Consider the following 20,995-nt stretch of genomic DNA (forward strand, 5'->3'; position numbering starts at 1 on the left):
TGGTGATAATCTTATATCCTGGTCGTCCAAACGACAACCGACTATATCAAGATCTAGTGCTGAAGCCGAGTACCGGGCAGTAGCAAATGCCGTGGCCGAAGCCACATGGCTTCGAAATCTTCTCCTTGAGCTTCACACTCCAACACAAAAAGCCACAATTGTTTTCTATGATAACGTCTCCGCTGTTTACTTATCCGGGAATCTTGTTCAACATCAGCGTACTAAACACTAGAGATGGACATACACTTCATTCGTGAAAAAGTTCAGCTGGGCCACATTCAGGTTCTTCATGTTCCATCGTCTCATCAATACGCTGATATCTTCACAAATGGTCTACCCAGAAACTTATTTGAGTCATTTAGATCCAGCTTAAATGTCTCTGCACATTCACGTTCCAGCTGAGGGGGACTATTAGAAGAAGATATTATTATGTTTATTTTGGTAATATATTTGATTGATATAATCTTTATTGTGATCCACATTTCTAGGAGTCTTTAGTGGATCCTCGTTGCTATATATTTTGAGGGTAGGACTTCTGTATGATCAAGGAAAAACAAAGGAATACCAATGTTTAACTATTAGTGCATGTACTCCCTTGTCTTTCAGATATCAAATGCTCTCAACTTTTTTAAACGCTAAAAAAACTTATTATTCTCATTAACGCTCCAAATAATTATCTCAAATCGCTTCAACAAGTGCGAAAATTTCCGTTGGTTGTGGTCCATCTTCAATAACACGGTGGTTCGAATGATAGCTACAAAAAGGAACTAGGGAGTTTGTTGCAACTTTGATTTATATGAAATGTTGAGTGGTCCGAACAAGGCTCGTTGGAAGTTTTGCAGTAGTTGTTTTGCAAAAGATGCAAACTCAACTTTGAATAACCACATTGCCTTGAAATATTGTAAGACGTTGATACCATCAATGAAAGAAAACTCATAAAATATTGGGGAATTGGTCTGTAATAATCCCACTTAAACCTTATTGGCCATTAATAATCCCACCTTAGAATATTCCCCCCACCAGTCCCACCTTTCACCTATTTTTCCTACCATGGTCCCCCGTTAAAAAAACTTAACGGAGTTAAGCTTTTTTCCAAATTACAAACACATTTTTAGGGCTTTTGATCTGAACGATGATACGAGTCCATTGATGTAAAACTTACTTCGAAATGGTGCTCCAAGTGACTTCATTTTGGTTAATTGGAAATTTAAACACCCAAATTGAAGTGTCGTTTTCATCGTTTGCAGCACCGTTTCGAGGCAAGATTTACATTAATGGACTCGTATCGTCGTTCTAACCAAAAGCCCTAAAAAATCTGTTTATAATTTGGAAAAAAGCTTAACTCCGTTAAGTTTTTTTAACGGGGGACAATTGTAGGAAAAATAGGTGAACTGTTAGACTGGTGGGGGGGAATATTCTGAGGTTGGATTATTAATGGCCAATAAGGTCTAGATGAGATTATTACAGGCCAATTTCCCTAAAATATTTCAAGGAAATGCCCGATTATACTTGTGCCATCGCATTGAACCATTACCTAAATTTATTGGGGGCTGAAAATTTATTTGAAAAAATTACTTACGATTTGGATTAACATGGTGCCGAACCCATTTTTCACTCAAAGTTTAAAAAAATAATTTAACAAAGATTTACCAAGTATGTTTGATGTTTATCTAGAGGAACATGGTTCAACAAGCGCAACAAACTTTTTATCGTGTATGAGTGCAGTCGATTTAAAAAAAAATGACACATTGGTTGTTGCAAAGGTCACAGAAGATCAATTTCAAATCTTGGCCACAATGGCCCAACTTCTGCTGACCATCCAGGCTTCTAGTGTAACTTAGGATTCAACTTTTTTGTTAGTTTAGTAATCAACTTTTTTTAAAGAATTACTTGAACGTGGTGGAACAAATACAACATACATCCTCACTCAAAGGAGCAATGGAATATGAATGTGAGATATACAAGGACAAGGTAGAAGGTGGATTGATTGCCCCAGTGACCGACGGTGAAGTTGCATGTAACAAGTGTCTACGCAATAGCTCGTGTTTGGGTGATGATGAACACATCATGCTAGCGGCAAATATAAATAAAACGTCAAAAGAATATTACCACTTGTATTTTATTAATGATTTATTTTAAGATTTAAAATGTAAAATGAAATAGTGAATTTCAATTATTTTTGTTTAACTTGTCCATTTTTTATAATATAATAAAATATTGTTATAAAAAATTGGTTTGGGCCGACCCAAATTGATTTGGACATGTTCTATGATATCCATTAAAACCACCGATTTTGACCAACCCAATTGACGATTTGGCTAAAAAACACGGTTTGTCCATCTCTATTTCTGTCTTAAGTTTGGATGTAAAACCAAAGAATTTAAAACTTAAAACCAAAGAAATCAAAACTTAACTAAGAAGTATTAAAAGGTCACCATCCTTTTTGTACTATAGATTCTTGTCCGTTTGTTATTCCCCCATTGTGTCATAAAAGCAATATATTAACTCCCCAATATGCTATACGTCATAAGGAGTATTATAATATCAATTTAGTAGCACTCATTAAAAAAAAAAAAAAAAAACCCTAATTGCAACTAGTAAAATAAAATTACGTTTCTAAGAACTCTTTTTCTAATTCATTGTGCTCTAGTGGTGGGAGGCTTGGGTTCTATAATGGAGATTGAAGTTCAATCATCACTTGTGTCATTTTGGTGGATTAGGCAATGAGGGATAGAGCCTAGCCTTCTTGCAGCGGTGTCAGGTTCTATCCTGACAGGTTTTCGTCCCATGGTGTGTTACAACAGAGAGTGTTCAACGTATGTCAAGTGGTTGTCGGCGGTATGGTTTCTCGGAAGAACTCCCAAGCCAAACTCTAAAGCCAATGTCAGCACGGTTAAGAAAACATAATCTTAACCGGAGTTGGGCAACTGAGAAAGTTGTCGTTCCAAAAAAAAAAAAAAAAAAAAAAAAAAAAAAAAAAACTCTTTTTTCTAACCTAATTTGATAGACATCTACACTCCTTTAAGACATATAACAATTACAATAATAGTTACAAGAAAGAAATAATTATTTATGATTCTAACCTAATTTGATAGACATCTACAATCCTTTAAGATATATAACAATTACAATAATAGTTACAAGAAAGAAATAATATTTATGATGTCCGAATAAAAACTCTACACATTATGGTTAAATCAATAGCGGACTTTAAAAGTGGTACTAATGTACTATTATAAATGGTGAGTGAATCGGTATCATTCGACTATGAAATATCAAATACACAACACATAAAAACAAGTATCAGATACTATATATCACCAAAACTTACCAGCGTCAGTTATGTCGGGCCACCTTGACTGTAACTGTAATCCCTATAATCCCTATGATGAATATATCATAGAAGATGGTTTATGACTTTTTGTTATTACTGTTAATTTATAATCACTTCCGAACACAGTCAAACACCATGTAAATTATAAAGTTAAATAGTCATGAATTATGAATATTTTTGTGTTGATACTTAATATACCCCAAGTTAAGCAAAGAATATTCAAGTGGATTCATTTAGAGATCTAATTCACGTGATGAATATTTTAAGGAAGTGAAGAAATGGTGGGAGGAGGGTGGAAGCACGTGAATTGAAACTAAAGTTTAGGGTTTTGTAATTATAAAGTCATAATCGTGATAGCAACTTTAAGGGGCAACTTGTCCCCTTGCAATTTCTATTTATTGATTGCTTAAAATAAGGATATTCAGTTTTAATTTGAATTAGGTAAAGAAGATATAATGAAGTTTGTAAGAAGATATGTAGAATAATCCCTTTAAAAGTGTTTTTACTAAAATAAATTTGATGGGTCTTAATAACAAGCTAGAATAAGGTTGACTTGAAACGAGTAATATTTCAAATTAAATTGAAATATATATGCTTTGATAAGTTAAAGATGACGGATCAAAATGAGTAGTCCAGAATATAGGGATCAAGTGAAGCTCGAAAGTGCCGGTGATAAGGAAAAAAACTTTATTCATTGTCCGATGAGTTTTCAACATAAAGAATTAAGCTTTTGGCGGCGCAACTTGTTGCCCGACTACCTGCCATTGCTTTGTAATTGCCCTTTTTCGTGTGGAATGATATCGAAGTCATAAAAAAAAATATTGAATGCACAAAAAAAAAAAAAAAAATCACTCTCTTTCTTATTAGTGTTAGTTTTTGAACTAAGGACCTAGGTGTGCATCCACTTTTGGACTGTATATGTCATTGTGACTTTGCAGATTTGTATGTTGCGTATTATGCTATATGTGTTTCTAAGTTGACTCCGGGCAGCAATCAACTTACAGAAAACTAAGAACAATGACTACGCCCCCTACGATGAAATCGATTCCTGCCACTACTTTTTGAGTATCCCACTCCTCTATTGGGCTCACTCGCTGCCCTAAGCCCTACAGTTCCTTCGCTTACCGCCTAAGATGAATCTATTGCCTCCCCTCCCTCCACGAGTAGATATTTAGTATTGAATAGTGTCAAACCCAATCCCAAGCAATAGTCAAGAAGAAAAACTCAGGACTAGGAAAGAAAGGCAGAGACAGGGAAAGCTAGGGTGATAGCCCTATAGATGAGTAATAGGATAGGGAGCACTCCGCTACACTCATTAGGACAACAACCTCCTAACTACTATGAGTTAAGCAACTAATGGACAGACCAGACCGCATAAGACTACTGAAATAGAAAAAGAGAAGGGATTCACGGGCAGTGAAGGCAACCAAGGGAGAGGAATCATTCCATTCAATTCCGAAGCCTAGCGTCTCCTGTAAGACTCTATCACCTTCATTCTTTTGTTGAGGTTATGTTACTTTTTACCACTCCTCTTGCTATAGATAGCTCCCTATTTTTATATTTACTTTCGCTTGTTATCTTCTTTGTTTGGAGCCGAGAGTCTCACTGGAAGTAGTCTCTCTATCTCTATGTATGAAGGTAATTTAAAATTATATAGGTCCCTCCCCACCAATCATTTTGCTTAAAAATCCACTGTCCCTACCAAGTTTATTGTCAAAAATATTTATATATATTTTCGTATCGAGTTAAAAAAATGTGAAGAACAGGCTATCAGTAAGTTTTATAATCATTTATAAACTTTAAGTAAAGTTTATTACTACTTTATATAAATCAAAATTGAGGGTTCTTTTTTTATCTTAAAGGTACTTATCATTTAACTTAAAGATCCTTGGGATGAGTTTTCTTCATCCGGGTACTTAACATTTATCTCGCATCATTATAAATATTTAACTTAAAGATCCTTGGGATGAGTTTTCTTCGTCCAGATAGTTAACATTTATCTCGCATCATTATAAATATTCATTTTTTATTTTTCTTAAACAATATCTAGCGTTTTTTATGTGTAAGAAAGACTCATTTGAATGAATGGAAATTATGTAGTCTTATTTGTAGTTATTATTGTTTGACCCGACCCGAATCGAATATTCGATCCAAACATATAACCTGAAACATAACCATAGGAAAAAAAAACTTTTGGTCCCATAACTTTCTGCCCCCCTCAAAACTTTTGATGAAGCTCCGCCAATCAATCTTTCTATCCTCTTTCTTCGAGATTGGCCATATGGAGATGTTCTTATTTAAGCCTTAAGAATGAGTAAACCAAAAACCTCTTTTATCTCTTGTAATTTGTTTGAATTGGCAAAAAGTCATGGAGACTAGTTCAACTAAATTAATAAAAGTTTGATATTAAACTTTCTACAAACAAATAGAGAAAAAATATACACGCGTAATGATTCATCGATCTATCCAATGAAAACAACTTCGTGATGCCCTAAAGAATATTAAAACCATTGGTTTGTTGCATAAAATATAATTTAGGACAAAACTTATTTGTGGACTTGGTTATCGTCATAATGTCAAAAATAAATTCCTTACTTTGGAGTTTTTTGTGAATGGAGATTATTTAATAAGTATAAGTATTCTTGTTTATCTAATTCACAAAAACAAAAACTTTATAAATATATAAGTAATAACGTACCGGGCTCTTAGCGGTGAAGTTGATGTAAATGAACCTGATGTTGCAATAAAATAACTTTTAAGTCGAAATGTCTCCAATACAAAGTTAAAACTTAAAAGATAATATTTTATAATCTTTAATAAACTAGTGGAATTTTCCGTGCATACACGATAGGAATTTGGTGGGTATTTTTTGTTTGTTACAGTATTGATACTCGTTATAGCATCCGAAAGAAACAAAAATCATGATATGTTCATAAGGATATTGACACGTGCAACCGAAAGAAATAAAAATCGTGATATGGTCAAAAGGATTTGTTGTTCAAAAAATAGAGTTAAGTGTTATAAACATCATTGTGGTTTGTCCACTTTTGCCATTTAATGCCAAATTTTAAAATTGTACTATTTTCCTCCCTGATATTCACGAAATATGTTATTTCAGTCCAAAAAAAATAATCCCAGTTAAAAAAAAAAAAAAAAAAAAACTCAGTTACCTTAGAGACGAAAATGAAATTTTATTCTAGATTTTCTGGACTGTAGGGAGGAAAATTGTACAATTTTAAAATTCGGTCTGAAACAGTAAAATGGACAAAGTACGGTGTCTACGTAGATATCAATCACACCAAGTTAGGGAGGAAAATTGTACAATTTTAAATGACACTTTAACTCTAATATATATATATATATATATATATATATATATATATATATATATATATATATATAAAGGGTAAATTATATTTTTCGTCCTTTATGTTTGTATTAGATTTCAATGGATAGTCTTTAACTTCAATAATTACAGTCACAATCTTTTATTTGTAAAACTCATTACATCTTACGTCCTTTAACACTAATTAGGTTAAAATTTTAAGTTAAGTTTACTCATGTAAGGGCAATTTAGTCTTTTTACTGAATTATTTATAGTATTTAATAAATAATTCCAATTCATCATCCTCACACACTAAAACACATAGTTCTGCAAAAATGGCAGCTCCATTCATGGAACCACAATGCACTATTCAACCTGCTCGCAGGCTCAAAGACTTCCTCTAAGACCAAAACCTCCTGTTCTCGCGCACTTGCAAATCCTCTATCTCCGTCTTCCACCACGACGCCGTCAAATACTCCTCCATTCGTACCATCTCTCGTTGTTTCTCCACAAAAAACGGCTCCACATCACCTCTTCCGGAGCCTACAATCACCAGAACAACCTCCGTAACCATCAAGGACATTCTCCGCTGGAAATCCTTCCGAGATCTGTCAGGTCCGGTTGAATTTCACGCTCCTCTGGTGCCGGATTTCTCACCGGAGTCTCCGCGTTGTACAACGTCCACCGGTTGCCGAGGAGTAGTAGCTGTAGCCGTAGCTGGTGCAATAGTGATTTCATCGTCGATGAATCGCCGGAATGTTTCCGTACATTCTCCGGTGAATCGGAGGTTGTTGATAAGAAGAATTTTCACGTTAATGTCGCTGGTGAAAGGAAGAACAAAGATTTGAATGTATAAACTGTGATTAACCTAATTGTGATGAACGAAATTTTGCAATTGAGTGTTTATTGATGAAATTAGGGCATAAGATTATATCTAAACTGTAATACATGATAAATTGTGCTTGTAGAAGAAAAGGAACAACATATTCAGATACGACAACTGGTGGTGGTTGCTGGATGGATTTGGTGGTGCCGGTTGTTGGATACGGTGGAGTGGCTGATATACGGTGATGGAGGTTGATTGAAGAGTGAGAGAGAGAAAGAGAGAGAGAGATAGAGAGAGAGATGTCTAAAGAAGATAAAGTTTATGTGCATTTATATATATTTGTTTTTTTTTTTATTTTGTAAACAAATGAGTAAAACTACCAATTTACCCTCATGTGCAAGACACACGATCAGGCTTAACTTAAAATTTCAACTTGATTAGTGGTAAAGGACGTAGGATGTAATGAGTTTTACAAATAAAAAAATGTGACTGTAATTATTGAAGTTAAACACTATTTATCACAATTCGATACAAACATAAAGTACGAAAAGTTTAATTATTCCATATAAGACCATATGTAATGGGGCTTTATAAGGGCATGAAAGATTTTGATAATGCCCTTACACCATTACTCATGGGCATTATAAGGGCATGAAGAGTGAGGGACATTTCTATAATAATGCCCAAAGAGAAGAAAAATAATGGAAAGTAATAAATGAAATTTGCATTAACCATTACACCTTTTTTAAAAGGGCATTATGATGATGATGTGGTGAAAAATGCCCTTTAATGGGCATTAACCATTACCTATCGTCTAAAAACAATAATAAAACAAATAAACAAACCGTCCGTTAGCACGGTGTCTACGTAGATATCAATCACACCAAGTTAGCCTAAAAGCAAGCTCCAAACCAACAGGCTCGGAAAGCACCCAAACCTTAGGCTCGGTAAAAAACCCTCTGTTTATGAACCACCTAAGCAAGCAAGCTGCTCACACATTCTTTGCGTTACTAAATAACAAACAATACTTCTTCACAGTCTTCATCGATCTGTTTCACTTCTAGATCCAAACAATTAGGGTTTCCATCTCACTTTCAAATCATGTCAGATCACGAAGATCACAAGTCTGAGTCGTTGATGGAGAAAATATCGGAGAAAGTACACGATCTCAAGAACGATTCTTCCTCATCCTCAGATTCAGATGACGATAACAAGATTTCCGCGATGAAAGCCAAAGTTTTTCGCCTTTTTGGTAGGGAAAAACCGGTTCACAAGGTCTTCGGCGGTGGAAAACGTATATTTTTCTCTTAAACCCTAGCTTTCTATACTTTAATTTGATGTTTTTTTAATCGTTTAGTTTAATTTCGATAAATTTGTGTACGTATGGTTACAGATCGATGTGTTAGTGTATAGATTTGTGACTTAGTTTATGGATCTAGGGTTAATTTGTGAAAATTGTTGCTTATGATGTTAAGGCATGTTGATTTTGAACTTACTAACTGGTTGTAGGATATGATTAAGAGTTTAGTTGGCTTCTTGTGCATCTGGAATTCTCGATCTAGGATCTGGAATATTGATATGTTATGACTTATGAAGTTATGAGTTTTGACCATGGGATTTGTTGTTCATTTTGTAACTTAATATTTAATTTTGATTTGTGGAAAACTAGGGGTGTAAACAAGCCCAGAGGCTCGAGAGCTACTCGTTATCGGTCGGTTAAAAGCTCGAACGAGCCGAGCTTTAACGAGCTCGAGCCCTGAAATAGAGCTCGTTTAGTTATCGAGCCCGAGCTCGAGCCTGAAATACAAAGCTCGTTTAGGCTCGCACAAAAAATATTTATTTTTTATATAATATAATAATAATGATGATAACATTGGCGACGAGCTCGAGCCGATCTTTGGCTCGTTTAAGCGACATTGAAGCGAGCTCGAGTCGAGTTTTTAGCTCGTCTGAGGTTGTTCTTAAAATAGCTCGAGCCGAGCTCGAGCTCAAATTAGTAGGCTCGAATCGAGCCGAGCTCGAGCTTCATAAAACATAACGAGCCGAGCTCGAGCCCAGTCGAGCTCGGGCTCAGCCCGGCTCGTTTACACCCGTATGGAAAACTAAAGTGAAAGGACTGAAAGAGTGTCTTCATCTTTTAATTATTAATGGGGTCATTTCCAGTTAAGATATTACCTTTTTGCTTTGTAAAGTTTGATGATATGATTAATATCCCACTTATCTTTTCATGGAAGCTTAGTGTTTATAGTTTATACATATATAGTGGTTTAAAGAAAAAGGTTGGTTTTCTTTAGCATTCAATCGTTTATTGAAGTTTCTTTTTGTATACTATACAAAGTTATCAATGTTGAACTTGCTAAATGTTTTTGTTTTTTGTTAGTTATTTATTTATTTTTTTGATTTTTGATTGTGTGTGTAGCGGCCGATCTGCTTCTGTGGAAGGATAAGAAACTTTCTGGTGGGATTTTAGGTGGTGTGACGATTATCTGGTTTCTATTCGAAGTGTTGGAATATCATTTGCTAACTCTGGTTTGCCACAGTCTGATCCTTACACTGGCCTTACTATTTTTATGGTCAAATGCCTCGACCTTCATCAAGAAGTGAGTATTTTCACTAACCTGTTTGGAACCTTGATACTCTTTGATAGTTTGATTTTTATGTTTATGCATGCCGCGATGTTTCCTATACAGGTCTCAACCAAAAATTCCCGAAGTTTCAATTCCAGAGAAACCTGTCTTGGAAATTGTGTCGGCTTTGAGGATTGAAATTAACCGAGGTTTGGCAGCCATACATGATATTGCTTCGGGGAAAGACTTGAAGAAGTTCTTATCTGTACGCTGCTTCTTTCCGCAATCTTTTATGGTTTTATAATCAATTTATATGTTCATAGATTATATAAGTATGTTTTTTTATATGTTATATTTGTTGATTAGGTTATTGCTGGCTTGTGGTTCGTGTCAATCATCAGCAACTGCTACAACTTTTTGACATTGGTTTACATATGTAACGTCCATAACACTTACTTCTTAACGTTACATCAAATCTCGTTATAGCAATAAACTGATTTGTGAACATTGATGCAGCAATCGTGCTGCTCTTCTCCGTGCCTGTGGCGTATGACAAATACGAGGACAAGATAGACCCACTTGCAGAGAAAGCATGGATTGAAATCAAGAAACAATACGCGGTATTGGACAAGAAAGTGTTGTGTAAGATCCCAAGATCGATGAAAGAATTGAAAGAGAAGAAGAAGGTTTAAGGATACAAGTTGGGTAGGTGTGTTCCATATCTCTAAACATGGTTATTGTTTTTTTTTTTTTTTTTTTTTTTCAGTCAGATATGTGGTTTTATGATTTAGGGTAAGTGGGGTTGATGATACAGGTCCTTATGAATATACCCTTCTGCCCATTATATTTTCTTGTTTTATAGTCATGGTGATGTTATGTTTTATACATGGTGTTACAGTTTTTGTCCAGGTGGCACTTTGTTTCAAAACTAATATGATTTAGTAGTATGTTTGCCTTTGTGAGAACAAAATTCTGTTGGTTAAACCTTAGTTGATGCTTCTAGTTCATGACCTAAAGTTTTTCTAGATGTTATTGTACATAACTGCTAGAAATCATAAAATCAAACATATTAACCCGACCCTACCCGACCATTACCTGACCCGACCCAAGAACCGATCAAACTTAAAATACAGAACCGATTCACTACCCTAAATATAGGGTCGGTTCCGGTCCATAGGTCCAAGTCGGGTTTCACTATGAAAAGAACCGAGAACCGACCCGACCCGATTTTATATGAAAAATTGGAACTGATCTAAATACCTAGGTACTTGTGTTCGGGTCGGGTTAGGTATATTTTCGGTTTGGTTCGGTTCTCGGTTATTTTCGGTCCGAACCTAAAGTTGCTCACCCCTAGATGAAAACATCAGAAACAATGCAAGAACATATGACAACCATTAAAATCAAGTGGGTCAGGGGTTCCTCTTATAATTAATTGTAAAACATCCACTTGCCCCTCAAACAAACCCATAGTTGTGGTCTTGTTGCTGATGTTTTTGTATATGTTGGATTGCTGGCAAGCAAATTAGTGATGGGGGTTATGTCTTCGTGGGGCTTATTGAGTGGTTTAGATATGGGTCCTTACAAGAATGGATTGAATCTAGGGGTGTCAATTCTTGACATGAATCGCACATGATACACGGAAAATGTAGGTTTTGAGTCGGCTAACATGATCTATTTTATTAAACAGGTCTACCCGAACACTAGTTCTTTAAAGGGTTATTGGATTTTATCACCCCCAACTATCGGCCTTTGGCCGTTGCCACCCGCAACTAACGCTTTGACACCCGACACCCCCAACTTGACTTTTTGTTTGTGCTGGCACCATCCAGTTAAAATTCACTAACTGGGTTTGTTTTTATCCGACGTGGCACAAATGTGATGAGTTGGAGCTGATTACATGGCGATGATGTGTCTTTAACCTTCATCTCCTTCCTTATTTATAACACCAGACAAGTCTAAAACAAACCCTAATTTCCTCATAATCATCTGGGTTCTCATCGATTCATGGCCGCCAATTGAAGCATATGTTCGAATTGATTCATGGCCAATTGAAGCATAATACAACCAAGCACCACCCCATACAAACTCATTCCAGTACATATTGGAATTGTAAAGAGTTGCAGCATCCACACCCTACACAAATTCAGTGCCAATTCAATCAGAAACAACTTTTCATTTCAAATCAGCTTACAAATGTCTTGATCCTGTTCTTCGAACCTGTACACATCTTGTGTAAGTGAGAACGAGTAGAAAGAAAAAACTCAGGTGAACTGATCCGAACACGAATCAACCAGATCCAAATCGACCATATGCGAATCGACCAAAATCCGAATGAACATGGTTTCATTGAAGCCATTGAGAAACCAGATCTGGTTGAGAATCAACGTACCATTCTAATAGTACAACTAGATCTGTCGTCTTCCTAAACTCAAATATAACAAGATATGTCGTCTTATTGAACTCGAATCGTCTTCCTGAACTCGAACCCTGAACTGCCCTCTACCGATTGAAGCTAGAGTGGGTTAATGGATTTTAGATTGAAGCTATTGACCTTGGAGATGTATTGAATTGGCCATGAATCAGCTCCAACATCACATCTGTGCCACGTCGGATAAAAAACAAACTCAGTTAGTGGAGATTTAATTGGGTGGTGCCAGCACAAACAAAAGGTCACGTTTGGGGTGCCGGGTGTCAAAGCGTTAGTTGCGGGTGGCAACGGCCAAAGACCGATAGTTGGGGGTGATAAAATCCAATAACTCTTCTTTAAAAAGTGGGTTAACTTGTCAACTTGTTTAAGGTTTTAAATTGTTTATATTTAAAAATTAGAGATGAAAATTGTTGATATATAAAGTTAAATAGCATGGTTTTCAATTTTTTCTGTAACCATCAGTTTTATCTTTTAACTCTTTTATTTCACTTCCAACATATTTATTTTACAAGTTAAATGTGGATGAGTTAAAAAAAATAATCAATGTATTAAACAACACCATCACAGAAATTTTCATTCGAGTCAAGAGTAATTGATTGTTTAAATTGTTATGAAATCATTACTTATTACTTGTGATTTATATGTATTTACAAATTATTACTAGACCTTCCGTAGTGGAAGGTGATATAGCGCACTAAGGCCTGCCAGGGCGCTTGCAAACATCGCCCCGAGGGGAGCTATACCTCTCCAACTTGCTTACCTTGAGAAAATTTTAGCGGTGCCACCATTTGTTTTTCTCTCTCACACATATATATACATACATATATTATGATATAATTGAAGGGGTATAACACAACTACACACTCAAATTATATAACCCCATAACCTCACTTTTTTACACAATTGCCACATGTCTTATAACCCCACATCTATGGAAGTCATTATAACATTTAAAAGTTAGACCATTGGGTATGGGGCACGTGAAAGGCCCGTCTCCCCCCTTTAGGCCAGTCCCACACCGCCCCCTTGGGGCCATCCTTGGCACTTCCGTCGGATTTTGGACGCCGGAGACGGGGCAGCTGGTGGGTCCCCCATCTTTGTTCTCTCTCATCCTTTATATATATATATATATATATATTAATATATTATTAATGGTGGGGTAGTCTTGGCTAGTCCCCACACCCTTGGGTAGTCCCCAAAGAGACTATCCTCCTCCCGTGATTACGTGGCGCCTACGTGGCGGGTAGTCCTTTGGAGACTATCCTCCCCATACCCAATAGTCTTAGTTCAATGGACCACTTATAGGCTCCTATGACTTGCAAGACGAGTATCTAAATTTGAAGTGTTCATGTTAGGTATCTATTTATTCTTTGGCTTGATCATCATATACTTCAAAAATCCTTAAATATATAAACTATAATTTAAAAAATATTTATCAATCATAATCAAATTTATCTGTCTAAAATGTATATGCTAACAAAATACAATTTAACATTAACTAGATTTGCCTTTAACCATGTAGTCGTGGCTTCAAGTCCTATAGATACCTTGTGGTGGTTAGTTGCATGTTGATGACGTCTATCACTCGGATCCTATTCGCTTTGATCAGGATGTTATATATTGAACGTATAAGATACTAAAGGTCGGGTGTACTGTTTGGCACATGAGCTACAGAAAGTCAGATATAGATATATTTTCTTGTGGGGAAGGGGGATGACTAAAAAAAATCCAAAACAAATGTGATAAATATACAAAAGCATACATTCAAACCAAAATGTCAGGATGGCCGAGTGGTCTAAGGCGCCAGACTCAAGTTCTGCTCTTCGAGAGAGGGCGTGGGTTCAAATCCCACTTCTGACATTGATTTTTCGTATTTTACTGGAATTTAAATTTTGTTTTATTTAAAAGGAAGCTGTTTTAAAAACATATACACACATGTTTGGTAAATCTTGTGACTTGCTTTTAATTTTTCCTATGTTTTTAAAAGAGGTATTTGATCACTACATATGTCTTTCTGATTTATATTTATTTAAATAAACATGGGAAATATACCAAGAAAGTTCTCTAAAGGACAAAACGTGTATGACTTGAAAACATAAAGTACAAAACTCGTCAATTTTAAACATAAAGGACAACGCATGCAAATGAGTATAAAGATAAAGGACAATCCTTGCAATTCACTCATTTAGTTATTATGTTTTTGTTATTTGAGTAGAAGAATATTTATGTATTTTTATCCATTTTGTGTCGTCTTTAGATCGACACATTCAAACAGGAAAACTTTACACCAACTTAAGTTAAAATTGACTTGTCGCTAAAAGGTTCGTTGCCAACACATGAAATATATATCTAAAGAGAGCCGGAAAACACAACATAATAGAGAAAGAAGTCTCAGTCGATTTTGTAACATCGGATGAACCAAAGGGATGTGAACAAATTATTGATTTAGTCCCATTATTATGTGAGAGATAACAAAAGCGGCCAGGCTCCCTCCCTCATCTACTAGTTTCATATACCAACAACACATTTTAATGTTGTGCTTTGTTCATATACAACATGTAAGATCTCAGTGTGATTCATGCTAGTTTGGTCATCACCTAAAGTTACTATTGTTTCATTTGTTGAGTAAAAGATATCATACTCATAATTTGTTTAAATGGATTTGTTGAGTAAAATAAATCATACACAGAATTTGTTTAAATGGAACCATGTCATACTATGGCATTGGTCAAATGTATATCTATAGTAATGTTGTTATTGCGTGTAACTATTTAATCATAATCATCTATAGTGTTATAATACAATCACAATTATATTTTTAATAGATTTAAAACTGTTAATTACACCAAAATGAGGTTTGATAGAAACTCTCTGAAACTGATAAATAAATAATTGACAATTTATAATTCTGAATTGATATATACATTTAATATTTTAAATTATAAGTAAGACAACAATGTCAGGATGGCCGAGTGGTCTAAGGCGCCAGACTCAAGTTCTGGTCTCCGAGAGGGGGCGTGGGTTCAAATCCCACTTCTGACATTTTTTTTAATACTATGCAGGTTGGTCAGTTTTCATCAGGCTTGCAAAATTTTGTGATGGGTGTCTCTCAAAGTATAGTGTTTTGTGTGGCACGTGGTTGTATCACACTGTGAACTTGCTTTGGACGTGTGGGGAAGCTTATCGGCCTGGTGTCGGGTGGACTTTAACGGACATAACTTGTTGAAACAGATAGTGGAGCTGGTCAAAGTAAGGAGGAGAAGAAAATGAAGTCATCCATTGTGTATTGTGCAAGTTGGAGCCTATGGAAAGCCAGAAATGACTTGGTGTTTAACAAGTTCGCCCACTCCCACCCCTTAAAAGCTTCGCCCATGACTGCTGTATAATCAGTTTGGAGAAAATTATCGATTCCATAGTTACTTCAGTGACTTAGGTGCTTCTTTTGTTTGTGTTTACATTTACAATTGGTGTTTCAATACTCAGGTGATCCTATGCTTGTAGGCCAGTCTCCCGCTGGTCGTTTTATTTGTTTTAACAGTAAAAAGGGGTAAAATATGTATAATTCGATTTAACATCTTTTGACGAGACACTCAAAACAAAACACTTTTAAGGTGTACTCTTTAACTTTCGTTAATCTCCTTCTCCTCCTCAAACGCTAGCAGTTGTTCGATTAGGATTATAACTCCATCCGATAATAACCTTTTCTTACGTGATTCAGTTTTTAAAATATTACAGAATGATGAACCATTCATTTTTCTTTACTTCTGTAGTTAGGGCCTCATCCAGTGTCCACTGTCTAGTGACCACGCAATGGTCCACCTCGAGTGTAAATGAACAACACTGGGCTTAGCGCCGAGTAGCTTACCTCTTTAGCAAATCGTTGGTTAAACCTTCGCACGAATTACAAATGCCATATGAATATAGGGGGAGAGTTATCTATAAGTTTGATATACATTTAAGCGAGAAATTATTATTTAATGTTTATTAAATCTTTTGGTAAAGATAAATTACCCAGAAAATGATCATGTTGGACCATCAAAAGTAATTTTGTAAAAGACAATCAGAGTAGGGTTAACAATATAAATGATAGGAATCATGTTCTAGTTTCTAGTCTAAATGTCAATTGTCTATTTTAGGAGGGGGGTAAGTGCAAATAGTATAGTATAAGTATGAGTCAGTAATTACTTGGGGAAGGGGATAGGAAAATACGTAGCTTTGTTAGGGCTCTGTTTACAGAGAGAAGGCGTAGCCCTGGGAACTCTTCGGAGATACTCTTCGGAGTTGGTTATCGAGTCTGTAAGATCCGATTGGATCATCTTCTTCGTATCAATTTCAATTCCAATCTATATTGCTATTAATCAGAATCGGATCTCTATCAATAAAGCTAATAGGTTAGTTATTCTTTGACATCTTATTTTCATTTTCAATGATCTCAAGAAAAACAACAGATGCATATTAACAAAGAAGATTCAATATACAAGCAAATAGGAAATGACCCACACTTGAAAACCACCTCTAAATAGGCTAATTTTCATTTATTCATACACCCCACCACAATCACACACAATCTACAAAACATTTTTTTTTGTTAGTCCTACCAACCCTTTCATATCCACTTTCTCGGCACCGCACTCCCTTCTCCTGGATTACCAGAACTTCCCGCCGCTAGCAACGCAATCAGACTCCCGCCATGGACCCGCCCTTCCGCACTACTCGACTGCCTTGCTGTTGCTCCATCCGCCTGCTGCATCCCGAAAGGTCTGAAACCTGAAGCGGTAAACCCGGGTGCCGGTGGAGGTAAGACCATTTCTTTCATCGTTGGAGGTCGAGCAGGTACGGTCTCGTGAACAAGAGTTCCCAAGGTCGCACCACCATGGACGCGTTTATCCTGAACCAGAGCACCATGAGACGTACATAACCCAGTTTTCCCCCTCGCAAATGCATTACAGACTTGATCGTTACTACCGTATTCAGAACCGGGTTGTCCCCATGAGCATCTTTTACCACCACCATGAGCCTTGCAGAAATCGGTGCTACCTTGAGCGCTTTTCCCACACCCGACAAACTGGCATCGTTTTCCGCCACCGTGGCGGACACAACAGTCGGTGCGCCCCCTCGCACTCCTGGTGCAACCGGGGACAGCACATCTCTTGCCGCCACCATGTGCCACACAGAACAGGGTTCCGCCATGGACGCTTTTCGGGCAAACACCACCACCTTCAAAGGCGCATCGCTTTCCACCGCCATGACCCTTGCAGAACGGGGTGCTTCCTTCCGCACCCTTCGTACACCCTTCGAACGTGCACCGTTTGCCGCCGCCGTGCGCCTTGCAGAACATAGTACTTCCTTGAGCGCCTTTAGTGCATGCCGGAAACTGACACCGGCGACCACCACCATGAGATATGCACAGACCAGACAACCCTTCGGCGCTTTTCGTGCAATTCTCTTTCTGGCATCGCTTACCGCCGCCATGGCGTATGCATAACCCGGATTTCCCTCTTGCTGCACGGGTGCAACCGTCGTGACTGCACCTTCGACCGCCACCGTGAGCTATACAGTAATCGGTCCGCCCTTCGGAACTTTTAGTGCAACCCAAGAACTCACATCTACGACCGCCACCATGGGCTTTACAGAAAGCGGTTCGACCTTCGGCTCCTTTATGGCAACCGGGTTTTTGACATCTCCGACCGCCACCATGTGCAATGCAAAGTCCCGAAGCACCTCGTGCACCCTTTCCACATCCTTCAAATTGACACGTCTTTGTACTACCGGTTCTCTGCTGCTGCTGCTGCTGATGATGATGATGATGTGGCTCTGTATTCCCGGATGTATACGTGACCGAACTTGTAGGCATAGTCAAAATGCTCGATGATGGATTCTTTTCCTCCATATGGAGGTCGCAACCGGCAGGTGGCGGGCTGTGGTGAACAGTAGTAATATCAGATTCGGCCGGCAAAGAGAATAGACTCAATTCCAGATCAACCATTGGCGCTTTGTTACAGACGGGCGCTTTCTTTCCGACAGGTGTCTTTTCACCACCGAGATGGAGACTGAAATCCAACTCAAGGTCCATTGATGACTCTTCGTCAGTTTCTTTAGCAGAAGACATGTTAGTGCACCCGGTGGCGGAACTTGCCTTGCTGTCGGAGGAGCTTGGAGAGTGGCCGAGCCACAGGTTAAACGGAAACCCGGTTTGCACATCCATCGACCCATTGACCGAACCCCATTTCCTTTTGATACCTTTCGACACCGGAACAGAATGATTGAACGAACTCGGGAAATCCAATCGTAATGTGGTATCCGTTGCATAACCCGCACCAGATCCAGATCCAGAGTTGCTCACGTTTCTAAACGCATCAGCGGCATGGTTTGCAGCAAAACCCATAACACGGAACCTGTTATCCATTGAAGCGATACGGATACGCAGTCTCTTATTTGATTTTGATGAAATCTTATTAGCGAAAGAACTAGTCAGCTAACTTCTGCGCTATAAATAATATCCACAAACTAAAGGTTTATCTAAGCTAAAATACTAAGGTCAGCTGTCAACGTATGCCGAGTACATCGCACCACCGCTGACAAAACCTGAGGTATCCCGTCGATCCATTTGTTTGTATTTTAATCCGAAACGATATAATCAACTAAAGCATTCGGTAGAAGCTCTGCAACAATGCTCCAGTGCAGCCTCTTGAACTGTTCATCCTGTTTCATACACGTTGACTGATGTTTAGTCAATCAAGAAACTAACAAAACACAAACCGTAAAGCTTTTGCACAAGTAATAACAAATAAAAATCCAAAATTTCCAAATGAACTATCAAATGCTTCTTTTCCGACAACTATTATGCATATAATCAATACGTATCAGACAATCATCTTTTCGCAAACGTAACACAACAAGATTAGCCTGTATACTCAAAGCTAAATGAACAAGATCCATACACATATATACATAAAAGAAAACGACAAATCAATACTCCGGATCTGATACGAGAAGCATCAGGTTTAATGAAATAAAAAAAATCGCAAACAGGACATGAAAACCTAAGTAGTTAATGCGGTAAAATATCGGATATCGCGGTGGGATATCGGTAATTTTAATATCATGCTAAATTTATAGCAATTTCACAAGAACTGACTAAGACTTAAAACACTAACATTTAACAGTAACAAGTAACAACTAAGACTTAAAACACTAATAGCAGAAATAAGAAGAAAAAACGAAAGGTAGAAATAAGAAGAATGGTACTGATATCGGAAAAATCGGTGATTTATCGATCAAATATCGGTCCTATACCGGTCAAATATCGGACAATATCGCTGATATTATCAGTACCGATATTTTGTACCGCTATCTTGGCAGGGGACGAATAACCGATATATCACTGATATATCGGTTGATATATCGGGATATTAACTACATAGATGAAAACACAGATTAGTATCATAAATTAAACAAACAAAAGCAAAAAAAACTGGAAAAAATAAAAGAATTAATACAAATAAATGCTACATGACCTGTAAACAGATATTAAATCTACATTAATTATTAATATCTCACATAGGAAACCTAAAGAGTAGGAAATCACCAAAAAGTTCTGTTTATCGTTCTGCTCCGATCAGACGATGAATCCACAGCAATTAATCTATAATCAAAATCGAAAACAAAACAACAAATTAACGAATTAACACATAAAACTCAAATTAATCAAAATAAACCACCAGAAAGCTAAACTTTCATATCTAAACATTCAAAATCGATCGAACATCGAAGGTTAAATCACGATAAGAGAATTCTAATATAGAAACAAACAAATCGACGACCTTTGAGCCAAAAATCAACATGATAACACAATTGAATCAGAATCAATAGAAAATAAGGAAACTGCATGACGAAAAATGATAAGTTTACCTCGAAATCGGGTTGATTTGGGGAGAATTGAGAGAGAGAGAAGGAGATTTAGGGCTTTTGAGGCGCCGGCTAATGATACAGGACGAAATAAGTTATGTATGTGGGTGGGTGTATGTATATATATACAAGCATTGTGCGTGTGGAAATTTACTCATCATGTTGGCGCACGATAAAAAGATTGGGCGTAGGTTAAAGAGCATGTTTTAATGTTTATTATTGCTATTTTTCACATTAAATACTATTATTCTATTATTGCACCTAGCCTTATCTTAAGACCACATACACGATGCATATGAAAAAATAGAAAATCGTATATTTTTAGATCAGTCAAAAGGAAAAGGAAATTACTATCATATTTAAAAAAAAAAAAAAAAAAAAAAAACCTTCAATAAAGGTAGATATTAAATGTAATTAGTGGTTAAACCGAATAAACAACCACAATAAAAAGAAGAAATAAATAATCAATAAGATAATTCTTGTAACAACTCTGTTTATATCTATCCGAAAACATTAAATGAAAAGAAAATCAATTTAAGAAAATAAAAATTATGTAATTGTACAATACTAAATAGATTAAAAACTATAAAATCATATATTAATTATT

The 20,995-nt window shown here is 36.7% G+C and overlaps 2 protein-coding genes and 2 non-coding genes across 5 annotated transcripts; 3 read left to right on the forward strand and 1 right to left on the reverse strand.

Moving 5' to 3' along the window:
• Positions 1-8,469: 8,469 nt before the first annotated feature.
• Positions 8,470-11,022, forward strand: LOC110926208 (reticulon-like protein B1). Its single transcript, XM_022169962.2, has 5 exons — positions 8,470-8,779; positions 9,905-10,085; positions 10,176-10,317; positions 10,419-10,488; positions 10,569-11,022. Exons 1-5 carry the CDS (start codon positions 8,587-8,589, stop codon positions 10,742-10,744), a joined length of 762 nt encoding a protein of 253 aa, XP_022025654.1. The 5' UTR covers positions 8,470-8,586; the 3' UTR covers positions 10,745-11,022.
• Positions 11,023-14,256: 3,234 nt separating this feature from the next.
• Positions 14,257-14,340, forward strand: TRNAL-CAA. Its single transcript has one exon. It is a non-coding gene; the product is annotated as a tRNA-Leu (tRNA).
• A 1,098-nt stretch (positions 14,341-15,438) lies between these two features.
• On the forward strand, positions 15,439-15,522 carry TRNAL-CAA. Its single transcript has one exon. It is a non-coding gene; the product is annotated as a tRNA-Leu (tRNA).
• A 1,385-nt stretch (positions 15,523-16,907) lies between these two features.
• Positions 16,908-20,537, reverse strand: LOC110922000. Of its 2 annotated transcripts, XM_022166333.2 has the most exons (3): positions 20,392-20,537; positions 20,069-20,125; positions 16,908-19,182 (listed from the first exon to the last, which is right to left on the reverse strand). In XM_022166333.2, exon 3 carries the CDS (start codon positions 18,884-18,886, stop codon positions 17,087-17,089), a length of 1,800 nt encoding a protein of 599 aa, XP_022022025.1. In that variant the 5' UTR covers positions 18,887-19,182; positions 20,069-20,125; positions 20,392-20,537; the 3' UTR covers positions 16,908-17,086. The 2 variants fall into 2 exon arrangements, with proteins under 2 accessions (XP_022022025.1, XP_022022026.1); XM_022166334.2 differs by lacking the exon at positions 20,069-20,125 and having other exon boundaries at positions 20,392-20,536.
• Positions 20,538-20,995: the final 458 nt, after the last annotated feature.

Source organism: Helianthus annuus, chromosome 17 (genome assembly GCF_002127325.2).
Source record: "Helianthus annuus cultivar XRQ/B chromosome 17, HanXRQr2.0-SUNRISE, whole genome shotgun sequence".
Lineage (NCBI taxonomy): Eukaryota > Viridiplantae > Streptophyta > Magnoliopsida > Asterales > Asteraceae > Helianthus > Helianthus annuus.